A 19,778-nucleotide genomic window follows, 5' to 3' on the forward strand; every position below is an offset into this window, starting at 1 on the left:
CTCCGGCCCTGGTGGTACCAGGTGCAATTGATGCTTGCTTCGTCTTTGGCTCATAGTTGCAAACAGCATCCTTTCAGAAAAGTAGAAAGAGACTTGGAATTAATGTTGGTAAATCATGGTAGAACTCTCATGTGCGCATTATTATTATTGCTCCCCATATATTCTAAAATAATCCCTGTAAATAATTATAAAAATAAATCTCAGTGACAAATTTTATATTTTACTTTATTTCCAGGAACACATTTATTCATCATCATCTCTTCAGGGGTAGGACAAATTGGAACGTTGGGTAGTGAATACAATTTGCAAATAGGCAATATAAGTAGGGAGAAAATTAATATGTATTCCTCGGCGCTCTAAAAGGAGAGGAAGAACATTAATAGCCATTTCCTTGCAGATATAACTTTGAAAATGTTATTTCTGATCCATCAGCGTGGGGCTCCATATGAGGAAAATGGTTACAACGTGACAAGAAACAATTAGATGTGAAATGGTATCTTTGAGGGGATCCTGTAGCCGCCTCATCCTGTTTTTAGTGGGACTTAGGAAGAGTCTTGCTTTCTTGCCTGGCTTGGGGTCAGCTGCTTGTTTGCTGGTGACATTGGGCAAGTCTCTTCTACTCTCCGGGCCTCAGTTTTCCCATTTGGTAGTAGGAGTAGATGATATAAAAGCAGTGGGTTTTGGATAATCACAAATCCGAATTATTACTTGGGGGATACTTGGGCAAAACACAGATGCTAGGGAACTACCTCCCTGAAATTATGTCAAGTTCCATGTATTTTTAACTGAGGGTTTGACGGGGGTGGGGGAGTCCTTCCCCAACTTCCAAGTGGCAGAACTTCCCAAGTCAAGCTGGAATTCTGGAAAAATGCCCCCACTGGAAATATATTGTTTTAGTCAGGTTCGTTTTTTTTTTTTTTTTTTTTTTTTGTGTGTGTGTGTGTGTGGGTGGGTGGCTGGCTGTGGCCAAAACACCTGACAATAACAATTTAGAGGAGGAAAAGTTTATTGGGGGAATCAGGTTTTCACAAAACATCAATGTGGAAGGGTGTGACAGAGGAAAACAGCTCAGGACACGGCACCAGAAAGGACAGGGAGGGAGAGGGAGAGAGAAGGAGAGAGAACTCAGGCTCAGTAGGCACAAAGTATACATACCCCAAAGGAACGCCCCCAGCCACCTTCTCTGGCCTACCTGCCTACAGTTACCAACTGGTTTTATCCCTGTCAGGGAATTAATGCACTGTTTAAGCTAAAAATTTCATGACCAATCATTTCACCTCTGAACTTAATTGCATTGTCTCACACATGAGCTTTTGGGGGACACCTCATATCTACACCATAACATAGTTGGAAACATGCTTTTCTGGTCCATGTTCTCTTTCTTCTCTGAAGTCCAGGATGAACCCTTCTCTAAATCAGAGCTGACCTGCCTCCTATGGCCAGTCAAGGACCTGGAGTATTTGACAAGTTCAGGCAAATTGGGAAATATGATTTGTTTCTTGTTGCTGTTCTCACGATTTGTTAAAATAATGTTAAGAGATGAGCATATTGTAATTTCAGTGGTCAATTCTCCTTTTTCTCCCTTCCATGCCAATCTCATTCTTGATTTTTAATTGCAAAATTCTTAGATGCATGTTGCAAAAACCACTGAAGAGATGGAATGAAAAGCAGAAGCCTCTTTCCTGCTCCCAGCTTCCCTGAACCTACTTCCTTCCTGCTCCTTGCTATTTGCATTTTAATAGGAACAACACAACCTTTTAAGACCTAAATAGAAGGGAAACTAGAAGCACTGAGAATTAATAATAGTAATAATTACAATAGTAAATAATAATAAACTAACATTCATGAAATGAATACTCATGCCTGATATTATAAAAGTATCCAATATACATTTTTCAAAATTCAATTTGTTCCAAGTGGGAGATACTGGAAGTGTTTTGAAGCACAGAGAATCCAGGATCCTCTCACTTATGCGCAAATACTTGGGAAAGGGCTTTGCAAACCTCTTTTTTTTCTTGCACCTCCTTCCTAGAGGCTCAAAGAAGGTTGTGACAGCAACAAAGAACACTTCATAGACACACATCCAGCCTCTTTATAAAACTGAAATCAAAATGTGCTGAGTCTGAAACAGGGGCTGGGGCATGATTAATTACAGTAACCATCCTAACCTGAACAGGCGCTGGGCCTAAAAGAAGCGAGGCTGTGCTGAAGAGAGACTCAGCTAAGGACAGGTAGGAATGCTAAGGAAATTTGGTCAGCTGGTCCTGTCCTCCCAGCTGCTAATGCATAGAGTTGGAAGATTTCAGGAATCAGTTTCTGCTTTGCTGATTCTGGCTAACCCTGGCATCAACTCCCTTGATTGGAAATAAACAGGATCTTCCTTTTTGTCCTCAGGAATGTGATGGAGGAAGGACTCTAAGGGAAAGGGCCTCTTCTGCCAGAGAAAAACAACACCAACAACAATGACAGTAGGAATAGAATCCTGCCCTCTTCATCAAGGGCGATAAGGAAGTGTCCCCTTGTGTTGTCCAACCATCTCGCTCTCCAGGTGCCCTGCTACAGCTCCAGAAACCACAGGCCCTGGAGGTCCAGCCCAGGTCTGGTTTGAACTTCCTGTATGGTGGGTCTCAGGAGAGCACTTACACAAATTGAGAGGCACACCTCTTTTGGGGGTTCAGAAAATAGGATCACAATTGCAGCATTTCTTGTTGACGAAGGATTGCGGATGTCTGAGGGTAAATTTGACCATCTCTCCCTAAGGCCATATGTTAGTCGTAAATGTGTCTAGTGTCTAGCACAGGGCCTGGTCCTTGGAAGCTGGGGCAGACAGGCTGTGGCATAAAATGAGGCAGGATAGGGGAAACTTGTGGCTCATAATCAGTCATAGAATGGGGTGAGGGGACCCGGGAGAAACCGGGTGACTACATGAGGTTTCCATGTGTCTCAGTGCTCCTGGGGTAGGGGCTGAAATAACCTAACCTGTTCACCCAGAAGCCCCAGTGGACCTCAGTCTGCTCTTGTAAATCCCTGAATTCCAAAGGAATCATTTGTTCCCCTCCAGGGTCAGTGCTACTGCAGCGTTCCTTTACTGTCTGGGTCTCCCGAGAACTTGACCTTTATTATTTCTATTTAATTGAAGAAAATGATGAGGAAGTAGAATGATGGCCCTCTCTTCTCTTCCAATCTTCCTTGGTCCAGGGACACAGATTCTTTTTCTCCTTCTCATTTCTGCTCTCCCTCCACCTCCTTCTTCTTCCTCCTTTTCTTCGTTCTGTTCTGAAGAGTAACCTCCAGAAGTTGAGGGGAGTGAGCAGAGGAATCTTCCTTCAACTACATCCAGGAAACTATTGCTATAGTCTGAATGCCCCCCCCCCCCAATTGATAATGTTAAAACCCTAACCCTGAAGGCAGTGATATTAGGAAATGGTATCTTTGGGAGGTGTTAGGTCATGAGAATGGAGTCTCATGAATGGGGTTGGTGCCCTTATGAAACAGACCCCAGAGAGCTGGCTCACTCTTCCATGGTGTGAGGACGGCCATGATGTGAGGACACTTCGACACTGCCAAGCTATGAATCAGAAAGTGGGCTCACCACACTGCTGAGGGCCATTGCCAAGTAGGAATGACACATCAAAATTTCCTTGCTAGTGTACCCCATGTTAAATGGATTTCGCTGTTGACATTGCATGTAAGGTGACCTTGCTCAAGGACCAAGGCGGATCCGGGTTTAGAGCTGATCAGGTTTGAGGAAGTATCCCAGTCCTTGGGTTTAGGGCGTTCCCAGTTTAAGACAATAGGGGTTTTAGGGAAGTTGGAGGTTGAAGATTATTGCTGCCGGGATTAGGGTGTTCCTGCTGCTTGTTCCCGTTGAGTTCTCGTGAGATTCAAAGGAGATTGGAAATAAGCCTCGTGGAGTAGGTGAATTGGGCAGCAGAACTTGGATTTCCCCATAACGTGTGTGTAGAGGCCCGTGTGAGTTCGGGAATAAAGAATTGCTGTTTGAATCTACAAGGTGTGCGGTGGCTCGTGATCTTGTGCCCAGCCAAGACATTGGCACCACACACTGAATCTGCTGGCACCCTGATCTTGGACTTCCCAGCATCCAGAATTGTGAGAAAGAAAACTTCTGTTGCTTACGAGCAATCCAGTTCATGGTATTTTGTTATAGCAGCTGGAACAGTCAAAGACAAGTACTCCCCTCAAGAACTTTGAACAGCTCCCTATTGTTATCAGTTTACATTGCAAAAACTAAAGGTCACCTCAGGATGAGCTATCTTGAACTTTATTTTTGTGTGATTTCCCCATACAGTTAACTGACCTGAGTTGTTCACTGAGAAAGAAAGGGACAAGCAGACAATGGGGAAAGTGGAAGAAGTGAGATACAAGGCTGCAGAGTTAAGGTTTAATGGGATTATAAGAGATCTGAGGAACACACCAGAATTTTTGGACTGAATGAATAGTCGAGTGGGAACTGTTGCAAGATTTTAGGTAGGGCTAGATTGGGCTTTCAGCATGGTCACTTGGACTATGTGAGAGGGGAATAGCAGTGAGGGGGTCAAGAAAAGGGGACAAGATCCCTGTCCACTTGGTGTCATTGCTACATAGTGTCTGCATAACAGTCTATGCTCAGAAGCATGGTACATGAAGGCAGGGGCAGGAGAGGGGGCCTCCAGCAACTCCTCCAGATGAGACTGGTAGGGCACTTCTTTGAGTTCATCTTTGCATAGCTTTGGCCCTGCTTCCTTGCTTCCTGAGTCCTTGTCTATTGGTCACAGTCCTTCTAGGAAGACGGGGTGAAAGGTGACAGGGCAGGGCAAAGTATCATAACTGTCAGGGCCCAGGGCCACTTCCTCCTTTTCATGTAGGAAAGGCAGACGAAAGTGGACAATGGACCAGCAGAGAAGGGGAGGGGCAGCTGGCCCTTGGGGCAGCAGGCCTTGGGAGGCTCCCTTTGATCCCCTTATCTCTGGAGGGTAAGCTCTCTTCTTTGGCCTGTAGGACCTTTAGTTGCAGCATTTCCTGGAACCCCCATTATAAATGCAGCCAAGAGAGAAAGCAAGTCTGCAATCTCACAGCTCTACTTGGCTGTCCACTCCTTCCAGCAGAGAGAGGGGCAGCCCATCAGCTCTTGGAGACCAAAGCTGCTCATCAGAATGCTGCCACCAAGGCCCATGTAGCCCTGCATTAGGACCAGGGCGGTCTGAGAAAACACCGAATGCTTCACCATAATCATAACTGTTATCATCAGCTATGTGACCAGGAGCTTCTCAGTGCTATTTAGACAAAGGGAACAAAATAAAAGCCCTGTTATCATCCCCTCATTGGAGATGGGGAGCTACGGTAATCAAAGGCTGGGTTGGGGTGCTTGCAACATGTGTGAGACCAGGTCTTCACATCTGGACTCAGTGCTCCCGTCTCAGCTGAATAATGCCTACACCCATCTGTTCTAAGGGAACAGGGTGGGGGATTTGAAAATGATACTCCAAAGTCTGGTGCTTTGGCGTACTGAGTATTTTGAACTGAAGGAGACCAGAAGGCCTTAGAAGCATCTCAAAAGCAAAATCTCTTTCTCCTGCCCTCCTGTCTTCTACTCCATATTCTCCCCTGAATTGAGGCATGGAAATTAGAATTATTCTTCCCCAAGGTAGGTTATAGAAACTAGAACTCCTTTCCCCAAAGCCAGCCATAAAACTTAGAAATATTACTTTAACCCACCTTTCTGGGTAGGAACTGACAATAATGAAATCCTCTGACCTGCCTTGTCTGATAGCAGATCCTAAGATCTTCATTCCAGAGGATTCCTACCCCATACCTGGGAGGATAGAACACAACACAGAGATCAAGAAGAATGTGGATAGGCCTTACTGGGTTTCTCCCTTCAGTCTATCACATCACATTTTGTCCAATCACATTTCCACACAGCTGTCCATTTTTTGTCTAGCCTAAGCATAAAGAATTTCCCTTAGATCTTCCATCTTCACTTCTGAAGTCTCCCATATTCTCTAAAACTTTGATTAAGCAAATTTGTTTTCTTTGTTAACTTGTCTTTTGCTAGGAATGTGGGGGATGACCCTCATGATGTCCCCTACACCATTTGGCATTGGGCTGGCTTTTAGCACAATAAGGAGTGGGTGAAGATGAATAGGTATCCAGAATCGATTTGTGCACTCTGAGGGTGAAGGTGGATAGGCAAACATAGGTAGGGAGAAAATTCGGATCCTTCCAGGGAGGGGCAGGCATGAACTTATGAGTTACCTGAGGCTGGATTTCATCCAAACAAGGGGCAGAAATAGTGACCTCTCACCTCCAGATGGGGAGGTGGGGTGGGAGAAGTGTGTGTGTTGAGGCGGTGAGTGATCTCACTGCTGACAGTGCCTCTCTTGAGGGGGTGAATAAGAGAAGTCTGATATTTGGAGACATCATTCAATTCTCATTCCCTAAGGTTTATTATTGACAACCGCTGGAGGCTGTGTGTGGGAGGGGCTGGGGCGGGGTCTGAGCCCAGCTAAGACTTTTTAGGGAAATTCAACTCTCCCTCTCCTCTCTCTCTACAAATGGAAACCCCATCCCTTTCAACCTACTGATTCCCCTACTCTATATCAAAGCAGGCGAGAGAGGGATAAGAAGCCCCTCCTACAGAGACAGTTGAGGGCAGTTATGCAACCTACATTGTGAAATTTAGGAAAGGCCCGACTCTGCGCTCCAGACTAACGACTCAACTGGGGCGCCCCTGTTTGGGACCCCCACCCTCAAACTGGGTCCTGATTATTGAAATAAAGTTTTGGGCATGGAATTTTGGAGGACACCTCTTGGGGCGAAGGGGCCCTGGGCGGGGGCGGGACAGGGAAGTCAAGGAGTCCTGTCTCGTTGGGGGCGCGGGGGTCGGCTTGCAGCGGGCCACCTGTCGCAGCGCGCCGGGGGCTGCGGAGGCTCACCTGCTGGGGACCCGTCTGAGCGGAGGGCGGCGGCGCTCGGCTGAGCGGAGTTCCCTGCGCCGGGCCCGCGCCTCGGGCTTCCGCCGGGTCAGCTGACAGCTCAGTGCGGAACTGCGCTCCGGCCGCCTCCTGCCCGAGCTCAGTGCTGCGCGCGCTCCGGGTCTTGGCTGTCATGGCTGGGCTCGTGGTCAGTGGAACTCAAGTAAGTCCGCGAGCCCCGCCCCCGCCCGGGGCATGGGCGGTGTGGGGAGGGACCGCGGGGCCGGGGTACCCCAAGGCTTCACAGCGCCCCCGCCCGAGATGGCTGCGTGTGCAAGTGATGCGTGTCAAGTGCCCAAGCCTGCCCTAGTCTGCTGAGGACAGGCCGCTCTTTCGGCCCTGGCACGCTCCCTGGCAGTGCGGGAAGGGGCCCGGACCCTCCCACTTCCCCCTGTTCCTAGCGTCCCACTGAGCAGCCCCCAGGACCAACTTCTCCTTTCCACACAGTTCTGCGGCTCACGGTACTTTTGGGGGGCCCACTGAAAGTGTTTAACTTTCTTCTTTATAATCCGAATTTAAAGAGAACTTTTGGTCAAAGAAAATGTTTTAACATATCACAGTGTATTCATCTTTATACTAATGCAGAAGTTAACTGACATATTTTAAATGGAGGAAAGAGGGGGCATGGAGTCAAAATATCTAGGGCCACGAAAGTCACAATGAAAATCATAATGTATCTGGGGGGTGGCGTTGACTAGGTTCTGTTATTAAGGTAGGCTCCTTATCCAAGTCTGGCGGAAGCTCAGCGTTCGCTACAGCTTTATTGGCACCCCTGATTTCTTAACAGGTGTTCCTGGGGGACAAGAACACTCCCAATTTCAACCCTGAATGATAGACACCTGGGCTCACGTGTTTTCAGCCCTGTAGTAAAGCCTCAGGTGTTTTTAATTCATTGCTGGAGGGAGGAACTCAGCCTGGCTGCGACCAGGTGTTTTTATCTGGTGGTAAAGCCAGGTCTCTGTCTTTAACCTCTTCTCTACTTTCTGATTAAGCCAGCCCTCCCACTTCCCGCCTTTCTCCGCACAACCTGAAGAAGCAGTTCTGAGTTTTTGAAGCACTCCCCTTGGGTTGCCTAAGGCAGCCAGTGTCAGGCACATTTTGGATTTTGAGATTACTTTGGGCTAAAAGGAGCGATTTCTCTTTAGAGGTCTAAGGGGTTTTACAGCTACAACAGGCTGGTTGTGCATTTCACCAAACTGGTTGCTACCTGTATTTTTTTCTTCTTTATTTTTAGAATCCTGACATTTCTTCAATTTCTGCACATTATTTATTCAGTGCCTACCATGCACCCTGCACCACCAGGTGTTGTTGGAAATTAGCCCCTCCTTGGTCTCTTTGCACTGCCCCTACCCCTTGTTGTTGCCTGGGATTGCTGCCTCTGTCCTTAGTTAGGCTCATAGTCTGTTAGGGAGCTGGAGAAAGTCCAGAGTTCAGAAATGAGAGGTCTCTGTCCCCAAACCCTATGTTTCTCTACATTTTGAAACCCAGAATCTCTGCTTGAAGCTCCTTCCAAGTTTATGGAGGACTTGTCAGTGGGGCTGTGAGCTTTCCCGTCCCTCTGTTTCCTTTTTCTACCCCCATTTGCCAAACTTGATGTTTCCTGCACCCCCTGTTTTTAGCCTACTCCAAACAGCTCAATGGGTATCCACTGAAGTGTGCTTGAGACATTTTGGGGTTTTGGAGACTGCTTTAAGAAAATGGAGCTGTCTGGGGAGGACTGGAAAATACCCCTGGGGTTTAGTACCCTATTTCTTAAACTGCCCAGGTCAGTGGATTTAGTATTTGGTAATAGTCTGCTCCTGCCAGTTTATAACTAGAGGTAGCAACTTTAATGTGTAGCATATTACTTTTCAAACTTTGGTAGAGACTTCTTTTAAAAAATTTTTTTGACACATATCTATCTGTGGTATTTCAATACATGTATACAATGCATAATGACCAAAAGAGGGTAATTGGTATATTCATCACCTTAAAACAAATCATTTATTTAAGAGTTTTCAGAATATCTAGCTGTTTTGAAACACACAACCAACTGTTATCAATTATAGTACCCTACTGTGCTACAGAACATTAGAAGTTATTTTTCTTATCCACAGCACCTCTGTACCTGTTAACCCCGCCCCCCTCACCTATCCAGTCTCAATAAACCACTATTCTATTCTCAGGTAGATCCTTCTTAAAGGGTGAACAAAACAAAACAAAACAACAATGAAACCATAAAACTTCCCATGAGCCCATAGTATCTGTATCATGTATATTGCAGTGTTATCGAAATATACAAACATAAAGCCAGATGTAACTTTCTCAACATTTAGAGACCCATGAATCCCAAATAAAATAAAGCAATGGTTTAAGTATAAAGAAAGAAAAACTCAATAACAAACCATTTAATGAGATGGATGATGACTTGTGGTTGAAGTTAGATCATGGCTCTCAATGCCACTGTGGGCTGACTGTGGCTCAGCTGCTTTTATAGAGCTCTGTCACTTTTATACAGGCCTGTCACCACATGTGCTTGAGGATGTCCTCATCCTCCATCACATTTTTTTGGTAAAATCTTTCTCTTCAACATGGGTCTGACTTCATTTGGCTTCTCTTGACTTGAAGTCATCATTTATATTCAGAATTAAGTCCTATATTTTCACTAATGCATGACAATTAAAATTGTAGTATTGATGCAATTTTGGACACAAATGTAAACTTGGTATTTGGGCACTGAAATCATGTGCTCAAGAGACATTGGAAATAACCAATCTCTCCCATAGGGACAGTGGTCTGATTCTGCTGTATTTACTTAGTGATTGCTAGGTGCCAATGAAAATGCTGTGTGTCGGGGCTGGGGATGTGGCTCAAGTGGTAGCACGCTCGCCTGGCATGCGTGCGGCCCAGGTTCGATCCTCAGCACCACATACCATCAAAGCTGTTGTGTCCGCCAAAAACTAAAAAAAAAAATAAATAAATAAATATTAAAAAAAATTCTATCTCTCTCTCTCTCCTCTCTCTTTAAAAATAAAAAAAATCAGCATTCAGACAAAGATGTTCAGTTTAACAAACACAAATACACGATACCCAGTAAAATCTGAATGTCAGATAAACAATAAAAAAAAAAAAAGAAAATGCTGTGTGTCTTAAATTGGGTATTATATGTGATTCATGGGACTGTTTCTTCTTAAGTTGATTTTCATTTCATTTTTTTTAAAAAAAATATTATTTTCCACATTTCATGAGGGAGGGTGTTTCTTGAGGACTGAAGAGACGCTGGGCACATAGTTGGTATTTAATAAAGGTGAGTTATTATGTTATCCTTACTACTTTTAGGGCAGTTAGTGTTAGGATGATTTACAAAAGAGGAAATAGACTTCACAAGGTTGTGACTCATGCAAGATAACACAGCTAATAAGTAGCAGCTCAGGGACTTATACATTTTGTACCTAGGGATGTTTTTACTGTGACAGTGACTCTGGTAATTCAAATATAATATGGAAAATCCTCCACCCTTGCCTAGGGATAGGCATCATAAAATACCACCCCTCGCCCCCAACCTGACTACTCACAAACCTATCATGTCCGGAAAGGCCTTGGGAATGACTGTCCTAAAGGCCAAGAGAAACTTGCAGTCTTTGCGGTTTGGTTTTCTGCAGCTTCCACGAAGGGGCTGAGTTTGTGCATGGGTGGGAATCCCGCCCAGACACTCTCATTTCCCTCTGATGTTCCTTTCTGCAGGGATCTTTAACTTGACATATTTTCATTTGCCTGCAAATGATGTTAATGCCGGTTAATGATCTGTCCTCTTATTCCACACAAGGTAGAAGGGGTACAAATTATATAAAGTAGGAAAGTTAAAAGTTCAAAACTTTGTTCTAGTTCAGTCTGAGTCAAGGTAATTGACTAAATGCAATGACTTTTTGTCCTGAATATACTCTTGCTTCTATGTCATTTAAGAGCTATTAATTTCTGCTGGGCGTGGTGGCACATGCCTATGGTCCCAGCAACTCAGGAGACTGAGGTAGGAGGATCACAAGTTTAAGGTCAGCCTCAGCAACTTAGGCCCTAAGTGACTTAGTGAGACCCCGTCTCAAAATAAACTATAAAATTAAATAGGGCTGGGGATGAAGCTTCAGTGGTAAAGCAACCCTGGGTTCAATCCCTAGTACCTACAAACAAACAAAAACAATATAAACAAAAAGACCTTGCTAATTTCTACATCCCTGCTTGCTGAAAAAGAAAATTATTTTTGGTCTGGCTCTTCAGGCCTTGTATCTTACATTAGGTGGTCCTGTGCACTAGGAAGTTTCCCTATGTCCTGAGAGGTCTTCCACTCAGAAGCACATCTTAAACAAGTCTCTCTTCTAGCCATTGGTTGCAATGCTCAGCAATGACTGCTTGCTGCTTTTAAGCCTTTTTCCAGCTGATTTGAGCCCTTCAGCCTGGTTGGCTTAGCTGACATCTCTAAAAGCTGCCAGCTAACTACCAGGGCAGTCCAAGCATGGCTTATCAAGTTGGTTCTCATGCTAAATTTTAGAGACTTGGTTTTCGTCTTTATGGATGGGAAGCAAGTTGTGTTGTGTTTTGTTTTCTGAGAATGTTGTGCTGTTAAGAGCATATACTAAAACAAGTTGTTAGACTTGTGATCCAAGTGCTTCTTGGTGACAGCTGGCCTTGGTACTACTGTTTCTTCTGAAGGGGAAGGAAAAAGGGAGCAAACATCCCTGTCTTTTCCCAGGCTCTGGCACTCTCCTTGGGCCTTCCAGATGGTCCTGTCAGCCAGGAAGATTCATTTTGAAGCCAAACATCATGGTAGAGGCATCATTGGTATTTGTTGATCAAGAACACTTACATCCATATTGGATTTGTAGGGATTCCCCAAGTTCGAAGTCCTTATTCATGGTGCAGAACTTGTTCTAGGCTTTGTCACTAAGAAGCTGTCTCAGGTTGATCAGGGCTTTGGAGTCTTAATTTTCTGGTATAAAAGACAAAAGTTTTGATAAGCTGGATCCCTACTGGATTTAGTCCTTGGCTAATCTATAAGGAAAGGGTTAGTGTCTCTGTTCAAGTCTCAGCTTCCCTGACTCAGAGTTCTTGAGTGATGATGACATATACATGCTGTGGTGCAGGCCAGGGTGAGTGGGATTGGTTTTTGGGTGAGCCCCATAGGTCTGGGGGTAAATGCAAACTTATAATGCACAAGAATCTGCTGACTAAGTCAATCTTTTGAGGGAGTCCCTAGATTGATTTGGGCCTTATATCTCTGATATCTCCTTGGTGTATGATTTCTCAGAACTTAATGTATTATACAAGGATCTATGAAGAAGGATGGGCCCCATGTAGTAAGGGGAGAGATTGCTAGATTGAACCTAGAGCCCTTTATTTTTCAGCTTGTACCTTTCTGAGTCAAATTATTTCATTTCAGTCAGCTATTTTTCTATGCATTCTCCCCATTTTCTTTCCTCCTGGAGTGAAGTTACTCAAAGAGAATGAATAGAAAAAGAGTGACTACAGGCTATTGTATTGTCAGTGGTTCACCCCATTAGTTAGGAGAGGGATGAGTGATAACTTGAAAAATGGAAGGTGCTAGGGTGTCCTGTGGTTTGTATTAGGTCGAACCGTGTGAAGTTTCTATTTTATAGTGCTAATAGTTGGATGTTGGTAATGAATGTGGTTTAATCTAGTATCTGAAGATGTAAATGGCCACTATATTTTTGTACCCCCCCCAACTCATTCTGAGACATGTTCATCCATAAGCACAGAATGTAGGTTTGTAGGGAGAAAGGATCAAGGCTATAGCTACAAGACAGGCCTGAATTTCTACCTGGAAGTTGAAGGTGGTGTACTTTGGGCATGTATCATGTATTGTGGTCTGTTGGCCATCTCTGATGCATGGGCTCATTTTTCCAATTTTGGAATTGCCAGTCCTATCTCCAGAATGTTATTTATAAGATATCTTTAAAATGGGTTTTCCAAAGTGGGCATTTAGGGTAATGAGAAAGCCAATAGACCTTCTCACAGTTGTAAGTTCTGGGATTGAATTTCAGTTCAGTCTTGTAATATGTGAGCACTTTCCAGGCATTTAAAATAAATAAAATAAAATAAAATAAAATAAAATAAAATAAAATAAAATAAATGACTAAGGAGGCAGCTCTGTCAGCTGAATGGGGTTGATTGCAAGAGGCTCCCTGGAAGAGGGAGACTTGGAGACTTGGCCATATGTCATTACCCTGTCACCTTTTAAGTATCATTTGGAGATTGGAGGGCATTTTATACTCAATGGAAATGGGATGGAATAGGCAGTCTGGGGAGGTTTGCTTAACTAACTCTATTGTTCTAGCACCCTGAGGGTTGAAGGCCAGTGAGTGTATCTGCTGTGTCCTTTTCTGAGGCCATGTGCATTACATGGTGACTGGGAGGGGACAGTGTAGGAGAGACAGAAGGAGAGCCAGAGGGCCAGTTGTTGGAAAGACCCCGGAGTGAGAGGCTGATTGTTAGGATTCTATTAGTGTGCTCTGACATTGGGGTTTCTTTGGACACCTGAATCTGGCCAATTTTAGTCTAATTTCCATTGTGCCAGGATTAGTCTCCATCACACTAGCTGTTTCAGGAAAGGGGAGCTGTTGGCAGAATCCCTGAAGCCCCTGAAGCTTATTTGATCAGGAAAACAGTCACAGTGTAGCTCTTTTGTGTGTGAGGAGCATGCGTTTAAAGGTTTAAAGTTGCGGAAGCAATCATCAGATCAATGACTCAGGGTTGTGAGCAGCTGGGTAATTTCCGTTTGCCACATTGTTTCTGTTCCATTTGATTTCCAGGTGTCCTACATAGGCCAGGACTGCAGAGAAATTCCAGAACACCTTGGCAGGGACTGTGGACATTTTGCAAAGAGGCTGGATCTGAGCTTCAACCTTCTGAGGTATGTAACCTTCACAGGATGCAGGCCCAGCCTGGGAGGCCCAGTTCCCCTGGGTACTCATGGGCCAGCAGATGGAAGTCAAAGGTTCCAGCTCTGTACAGAGTGTTCTTTTATTTAGTGCAGGGTCCTGAGCCACATGGAATCAAAACCCAAAAGTTTGACTCCACTTCAAATGATTTGTTGGCTTGTCTTTTTGTGTCACTGGAGGAGCATCAAGTGTTGGAGCATCATCTATGTCACCTGAATTTCCACGGGAGGCCGTCACATTATCACTTTGTTCTTTCCCTTTCTCACTGCTGCCTATGTAGATGAGTCAGAATACTCTTAGGGAAGGAATGAGATGGAGCCAGCAAGAGTTTTGGGGGCATTTAGGTGTGCTGTCTTGGATAACTCTGCCTTCTTAGGCATTTGCCAAATCATAGGTAGGGCCTGTGCATGTGTATGTTTTCTTTCTTTTACTTTTTATGAATTAGAGCTTTAAATATTTGTGATTATGATTTCTCCCAGATGGTGTTTCAAAGGAATCAGACACTGTTGGTATGGGGTGGGTGGGAGGGAAGGAAATCCTCTAACAACTGTTCCAATCTTGGCAAAAGGTAAGTGTGATCTTGTATGTTATTTTAATGGAGAACACAGTTATTTCATTTTGTCCTAAAAGGTTATGGTTTATGACTGGGACCTGGGGGGGCTGGGGGAGTTGGTGGTACTTGAAAGGCACGTATCAGTGGGGTAAATGAGCAGGGTCAGGATGGTGGCTTTTCCCGGCTGGTTCCACTCAGGGCTTTTCCTCTAAATGCCATCATTGAGTTCTGTGTTGTCCTCTGTCTAGGACAAACTCTTGGGGTAGAAGGAGGCGTGAGGAGCCTGAATCCCACTCTGGAGCTCAGGCACTATCCTGCTTTCAGCCTTGGATTCTTTTCACTCCCAAACTTGGAGTCAAGATACTTGTGACTTAAGAATTTGAGGGAAATGGACAAAAATTGAGCATTAAGGCAGCAGTGGGTAGAGGAGAATGTGAGCTACATCAGCAGAGTTCTAGCTGGTGCCCTGGAGCACTGAGACCCACTGAGCGTCGTCTCTAAGAAGCATGGTGGTGGGAAGAGCATGGCCACCGTGTGTTCTTTCCCTGACTCCCAGGGTTTGCATGTCTGCGGGGAGATGTGGAAAGTGGTGACCATAGGGAGCCAAACTAAGGCAGATCCTAGAGAAATGTAGGATATTTTCTGGTCCCAGTACCCAGAGAAGAGACAGAGTGCACATCCCAGAGTGGGATATGTCTGACACTTGTGTGAATCTTGGCATGTGTGTACTCTGAATAGCTCCCCTGACCTGGGTTCAGACAAAAGGTTCCTTTGCTGGTGCAGGAGTGCCTTTTCTGGGACTGGCCTCCAGGGCCTCAGGACATCAGGACTTGGGGCTGTGGTTGTCTTGGGAGTGACTGGTGGAAGCCTGGATGTGCTTCTGGGGAGGCTGGGCCCTGTGAGGGAGTGTCAGTGGAAACAGGCCATGGGACTGGGCTATCAGATCTGAGGAGATAGATATCTTTGTCGTGCCTGGGGCCCTGCCTGCCTTTGGCAGAGAAGAGGCTGAAACCTTGAAAAGTGTGTGCATTTGGGGAGAAGGGACTCTTAACTCTGCAGAGCTGGATCTGTCCTTATTGTAGGAAAAGATGGATCCTGTATGCAGGAAACTTTACAAGGGGGAGGTCTGTAAAGTGGATTCAGTGGAAGAATAGTAAACACATATTCTCCTTTGATGAGGGGAGAGAATTTTCTGTAGTGCTGAATTTGAGGCTGCTCAGGAGCTGTTCTTGGGGTGTCTTCTCTGCACTGGGCTGTAGCCGGGTTTGGGCAGGGTTGCACAATGGAGGGGTGAGGCCCAAGATTCAGGAAGAGTTTCTTTAGGAAGGAGTTACAGACCAGAGTGGAGAGAAGCACACTGACTTGACTCGGGTATGCTTGGTTGGGATCATCTTTACCCTTCTTCATTTACCTAGCTACGGGGCAAGGGCGATGGTACTATTCTTCATGGTGTCAGAGGAAGAGGTGAATGTGCTCTGGTTACAGTCTGTCTTTGCCTTCATCTAGATCAGAATTTAAGATGTTTTAGATGCTTAACCGCTCCCCTTAAAAAGGAAGAGGGGAGAACGGAGAGTAGGGAAGAGATAGGAGATCATCAAGCTTTCCAAGTAAGTGGGTGTGTAATAAATGACCCAAGCCTGGTAGGCTTCAGGGATCATCATATCGAAATGAAATACTGGAAATCTGCACCCCATATCCTGTAGAAAGTTTCCTCCTAGACCCGCCCCCTGCCATGATCATGGGATTAAAGAGGAGCATATTTCCCAGTCAATCTAAACTGCACCCAGATTTACCATATCATCAGTTCTGATTATCTCTTCACTTCTTGTCTATGGTTCTCCTTTGGCAGCCTGCTTGGCTCCACTAGGGACACCCGCTCTTCTCTGAAGCCAGACACAGTGTTATTATGTATTATGCCAGCTCACAGTGTAGTGCGTATGTGAAGGGGTTGGTGGTGGACATTGTAGCATACAGCAGGAGAAACATTGGGATAGCACTGTTCCTGGGAATCTTTTGGGTACTCCTTGCCGGCCCTGCTCATTTAGGGTTAGGCCTTCTGCATATGACCAAGTGCTTTTCTCTCCCATGTTATTTACTGTATTTCCAGAGCTGCCCTGAGAAACACAAAACTCTTTTCACTTTTGTATATACAGAAAAATTAACTCTCTCCCCTCCTTTTAAGAACGTCTCTGCAGACTTCCTTTTGACATCCCAAATCATGTCAGAGTATGACCTAAAACAGAGCAATAAAATTCTTCCTTGGATTGCAAGATTAGTCTATTTGTGTATTAGGTCACAATTTTTTTAGGCAAAGGGTTCTATTTATTCATTTTTTGAATAATTCAAACCTATACATGGCAGAGCCTTTACAAAGATCAAACATACAAAGAGAGAGACAAGAGTCTCCTCCACATCTGTGTCCTTTAGCCTCACACTTTTGCTCTGAACTTTTCACTATTGTTACTTAATTTTTGTGTAGTATTCCAGAGATGGTCCAAACAGATATTAACATGTGAATTTCTTTTTTTCCAACTTTATTGAGGCATAATTGACAATTAAAAAATGTACATATTGGGCTGGGGATGTGGCTCAAGGGATAGCGCGCTTGCCTGGCATGCGTGTGGCCCGGGTTCGATCCTCAGCACCACATACCAACAAAGATGTTGTGTCCGCCGAGAACTAAAAAATAAATATTAAAAATTCTCTCTCTCTCTCTTAAAAAAAAAGTACATATTTGTGGTTAGATATTTTCATAGTCATATACTTAGGTGATTACCACAATAAAGCTAATTTACATACATGTCACTTCACCTAGCTACCTTTTTCTAATGGTGAAACAGAAGATCCACTGTCTTAGCAAATTTCAAGTGTATACTACAGCAACATTAACCATAGTCAGCCTGCCGTCTGTTGTATGAAAGTGTTTAATCCATTTTGAGTGTATTTTTTTGTATCATTTTTTATGAGTGTATTTTTATATATGGCTTGAGATAAAGAGTCAAATTTCATTCTTCTCTAGAACTTATTCATCTTGCATAACTGAATATTTTTCTTTTTGACCAACATCTCTTCATTTCCGCCACCTACCAGCCCTTTGCCAACCACCATTCTATTCTTTGTTTCTGTGAGTTTGACTTTTTAGATTCTTCATGTAAATGAGATGATGCAATATCTCTCTGTGCCTGTTTTGTTTCACTTAGCATAATGTCCTCCAGGCTCATCCATATTGTTGAAAATGACAGGATTTCCTTATTTTTATGGTGAGTAATATTCCATTGTGTTTATCAGTTTCACTTTTTTTTTAAAATCCATTCACTTGTCAGTGGTCACTTAGGTTGATTCCACATCTTGGCTACTGTCAATAGTGCTGCAATGATCATGGGAATGCAGATGGCTCTTTGGCATGCTGCTTTAATTTCATTTGATTTATTCTCAGGTGTGGGCTTTCTGGGTCATATGATTGTTTTATTTTTTGAAGAACCTCCAAACTGTTTTCCACAATGACTATCTCAATTTGCATTCCATCCCTAGTGTGTGAAGGTTCCCTTTTCTCCACATCTTGGTCAGCACTGTTGTCTTTTGATAATAGCCATTTAACAGGTGAGAGATGATATCTCATTGTTGTTTAGATTGGTATTTCCCTGATGAATAGTGATTTTTTTCATCATATGTCTACTGGCCATTTATCCTTCTTCTTTTGGTACTGGGGATTGAACCCAGGGGTACTTTTCCACTGAGTCACCTCCCCAGCTTTTTTTTTTTTATTTTTTATTTTGAGACAGAATATTGCTAAGTTGCTGTGGGTCTCACTAAATTGCTGAGGCTGGCCTTGAACTTGTAATCTTCCTGCCTCAGTGTCCTCAGTTGCTGGGATTACCAGTGTTCACTATCACATCTGGTTATACATTTTCTTTTGAGAAGTGTCCATTGAGGATCTTTGTTCAATTTAAAATGAGGTTATTTCTTTTCTTGCCATTGAGTTGAGTTCCTTATGTATTTTGGATATTAACCTCTTAGATGTATGATGATATGGTTTGTAGAAGTGTCCTCCAAAGGCCTAGGTGTTAGAGGCTTGGTCACTAGCTCTGTGGTGCTATTGGGAGGTGGTGAAACCCTTAGAGGTGGGACCTAGTGGGAGGTCTTAGGTCATTGGGGGTGTACCTTTGAAGGGGATTATGAGGTATTAGTCTCTCTCTTTTTTGAGGTGAATAGGCCTTTTTGGTCATATGCTCCTGTCATGAGGTACTGCGTCCCCACAGGCCCAAAAGCAACAGGGCCAAATGACCATGGACTGAAACCTCCAAAACTGTGAGCCAGGATAAAACTTTCCTCTTTTTAAGTTGATCATCTCAGGTTTTTTGTTATAGTAATGCAAAACTGACTAACATATGTGGTTTGCAAATATTTTTCCCATTTCATAGGTTGTCTGATCATTATTTCCTTTGCTGTAAAGAAGCTATTTAGCTTCTGTAATCCCCTTTATTTATTTTTGCTTTTGTTCCCTGTGCTATTGGTGCCATATCGAAAAAATCATTGCCCAAACCAATATCAAGGCACTATTTCTCTTCTAGTGATTTTATAGTTTTAAGTCTTACATTTAAGTCTTTAATTCACTTTGACTTGTTTTTTCTTTATATAATAAAAGATAAGGATCTAATTTCATTCTTGTACATGTGGATGTCTTGTACATGTGTCTGTTTTGTGCCAGTACTATATTGTTTTTCTTTGTAGTATGTTTTGAAATTAGGTAGTATGATGTCTTCAGCTGTGTTCTTTTTGCTTAAGATTGCTTTGGCTATATGAGTCTTTTGTGGTCAAACCAGTTTTTGTGAAAAAAAATGCCATTGGAATTTTGATAGGGATGGCATTGAATCTGTTGATCACATGAGGTAGTGAGGACCTTTTAACAATATTAAGTCTTTCAATCCATAAACACAGGATTGCTTTTCATTTATTTGTGCCTTTTAAAATTTCTTTCCTCAATGTTTCATAATTTTCAATACATATATTTCATTTCCTTGGTTAAATTTATTTCTAAGTATTTTATTGTTGATTCTGTTGTAAATGGGATTGTTTTCGCAATCTCTCTTTTGGATATTTATTTATTTATTTTTAGAAGGAATGTAACTGGGTTTTTGTGTCTTGATTTGTTATCCTGTAATTTTACTCAATTTATTAGTTTTAATTTTTTGGTAGAATCTCTATGGTTTTCTATGTGTATCATCATGAGATCTGCAAACAGAGAAAATTTTACTTTTTCTTTTCTGATTTGGATGCTTTTTATTTCTTACCTATTGCTCTGGTTGGGATTTCTAGTACTAT

The 19,778-nt window shown here is 43.5% G+C and overlaps 1 protein-coding gene across 1 annotated transcript in view; it reads left to right on the forward strand.

The window, feature by feature from the left end:
- Window positions 1-6,407: 6,407 nt before the first annotated feature.
- The window catches only part of LRMDA (leucine rich melanocyte differentiation associated), a 1,037,232-nt gene continuing 1,023,861 nt past the window's right edge, over window positions 6,408-19,778 (forward strand). The window contains exons 1-2 of the mRNA XM_081267524.1: window positions 6,408-7,137; window positions 13,775-13,875. Of these exons, the coding sequence (XP_081123650.1) occupies window positions 7,108-7,137; window positions 13,775-13,875 (131 nt within the window). The 5' untranslated portion in view covers window positions 6,408-7,107. The remainder of the gene's footprint in view (window positions 7,138-13,774; window positions 13,876-19,778) is intronic.

The sequence above is a fragment of the Spermophilus citellus genome, assembly GCF_964194105.1.
Source record: "Spermophilus citellus genome assembly, chromosome: 15".
NCBI lineage: Eukaryota > Metazoa > Chordata > Mammalia > Rodentia > Sciuridae > Spermophilus > Spermophilus citellus.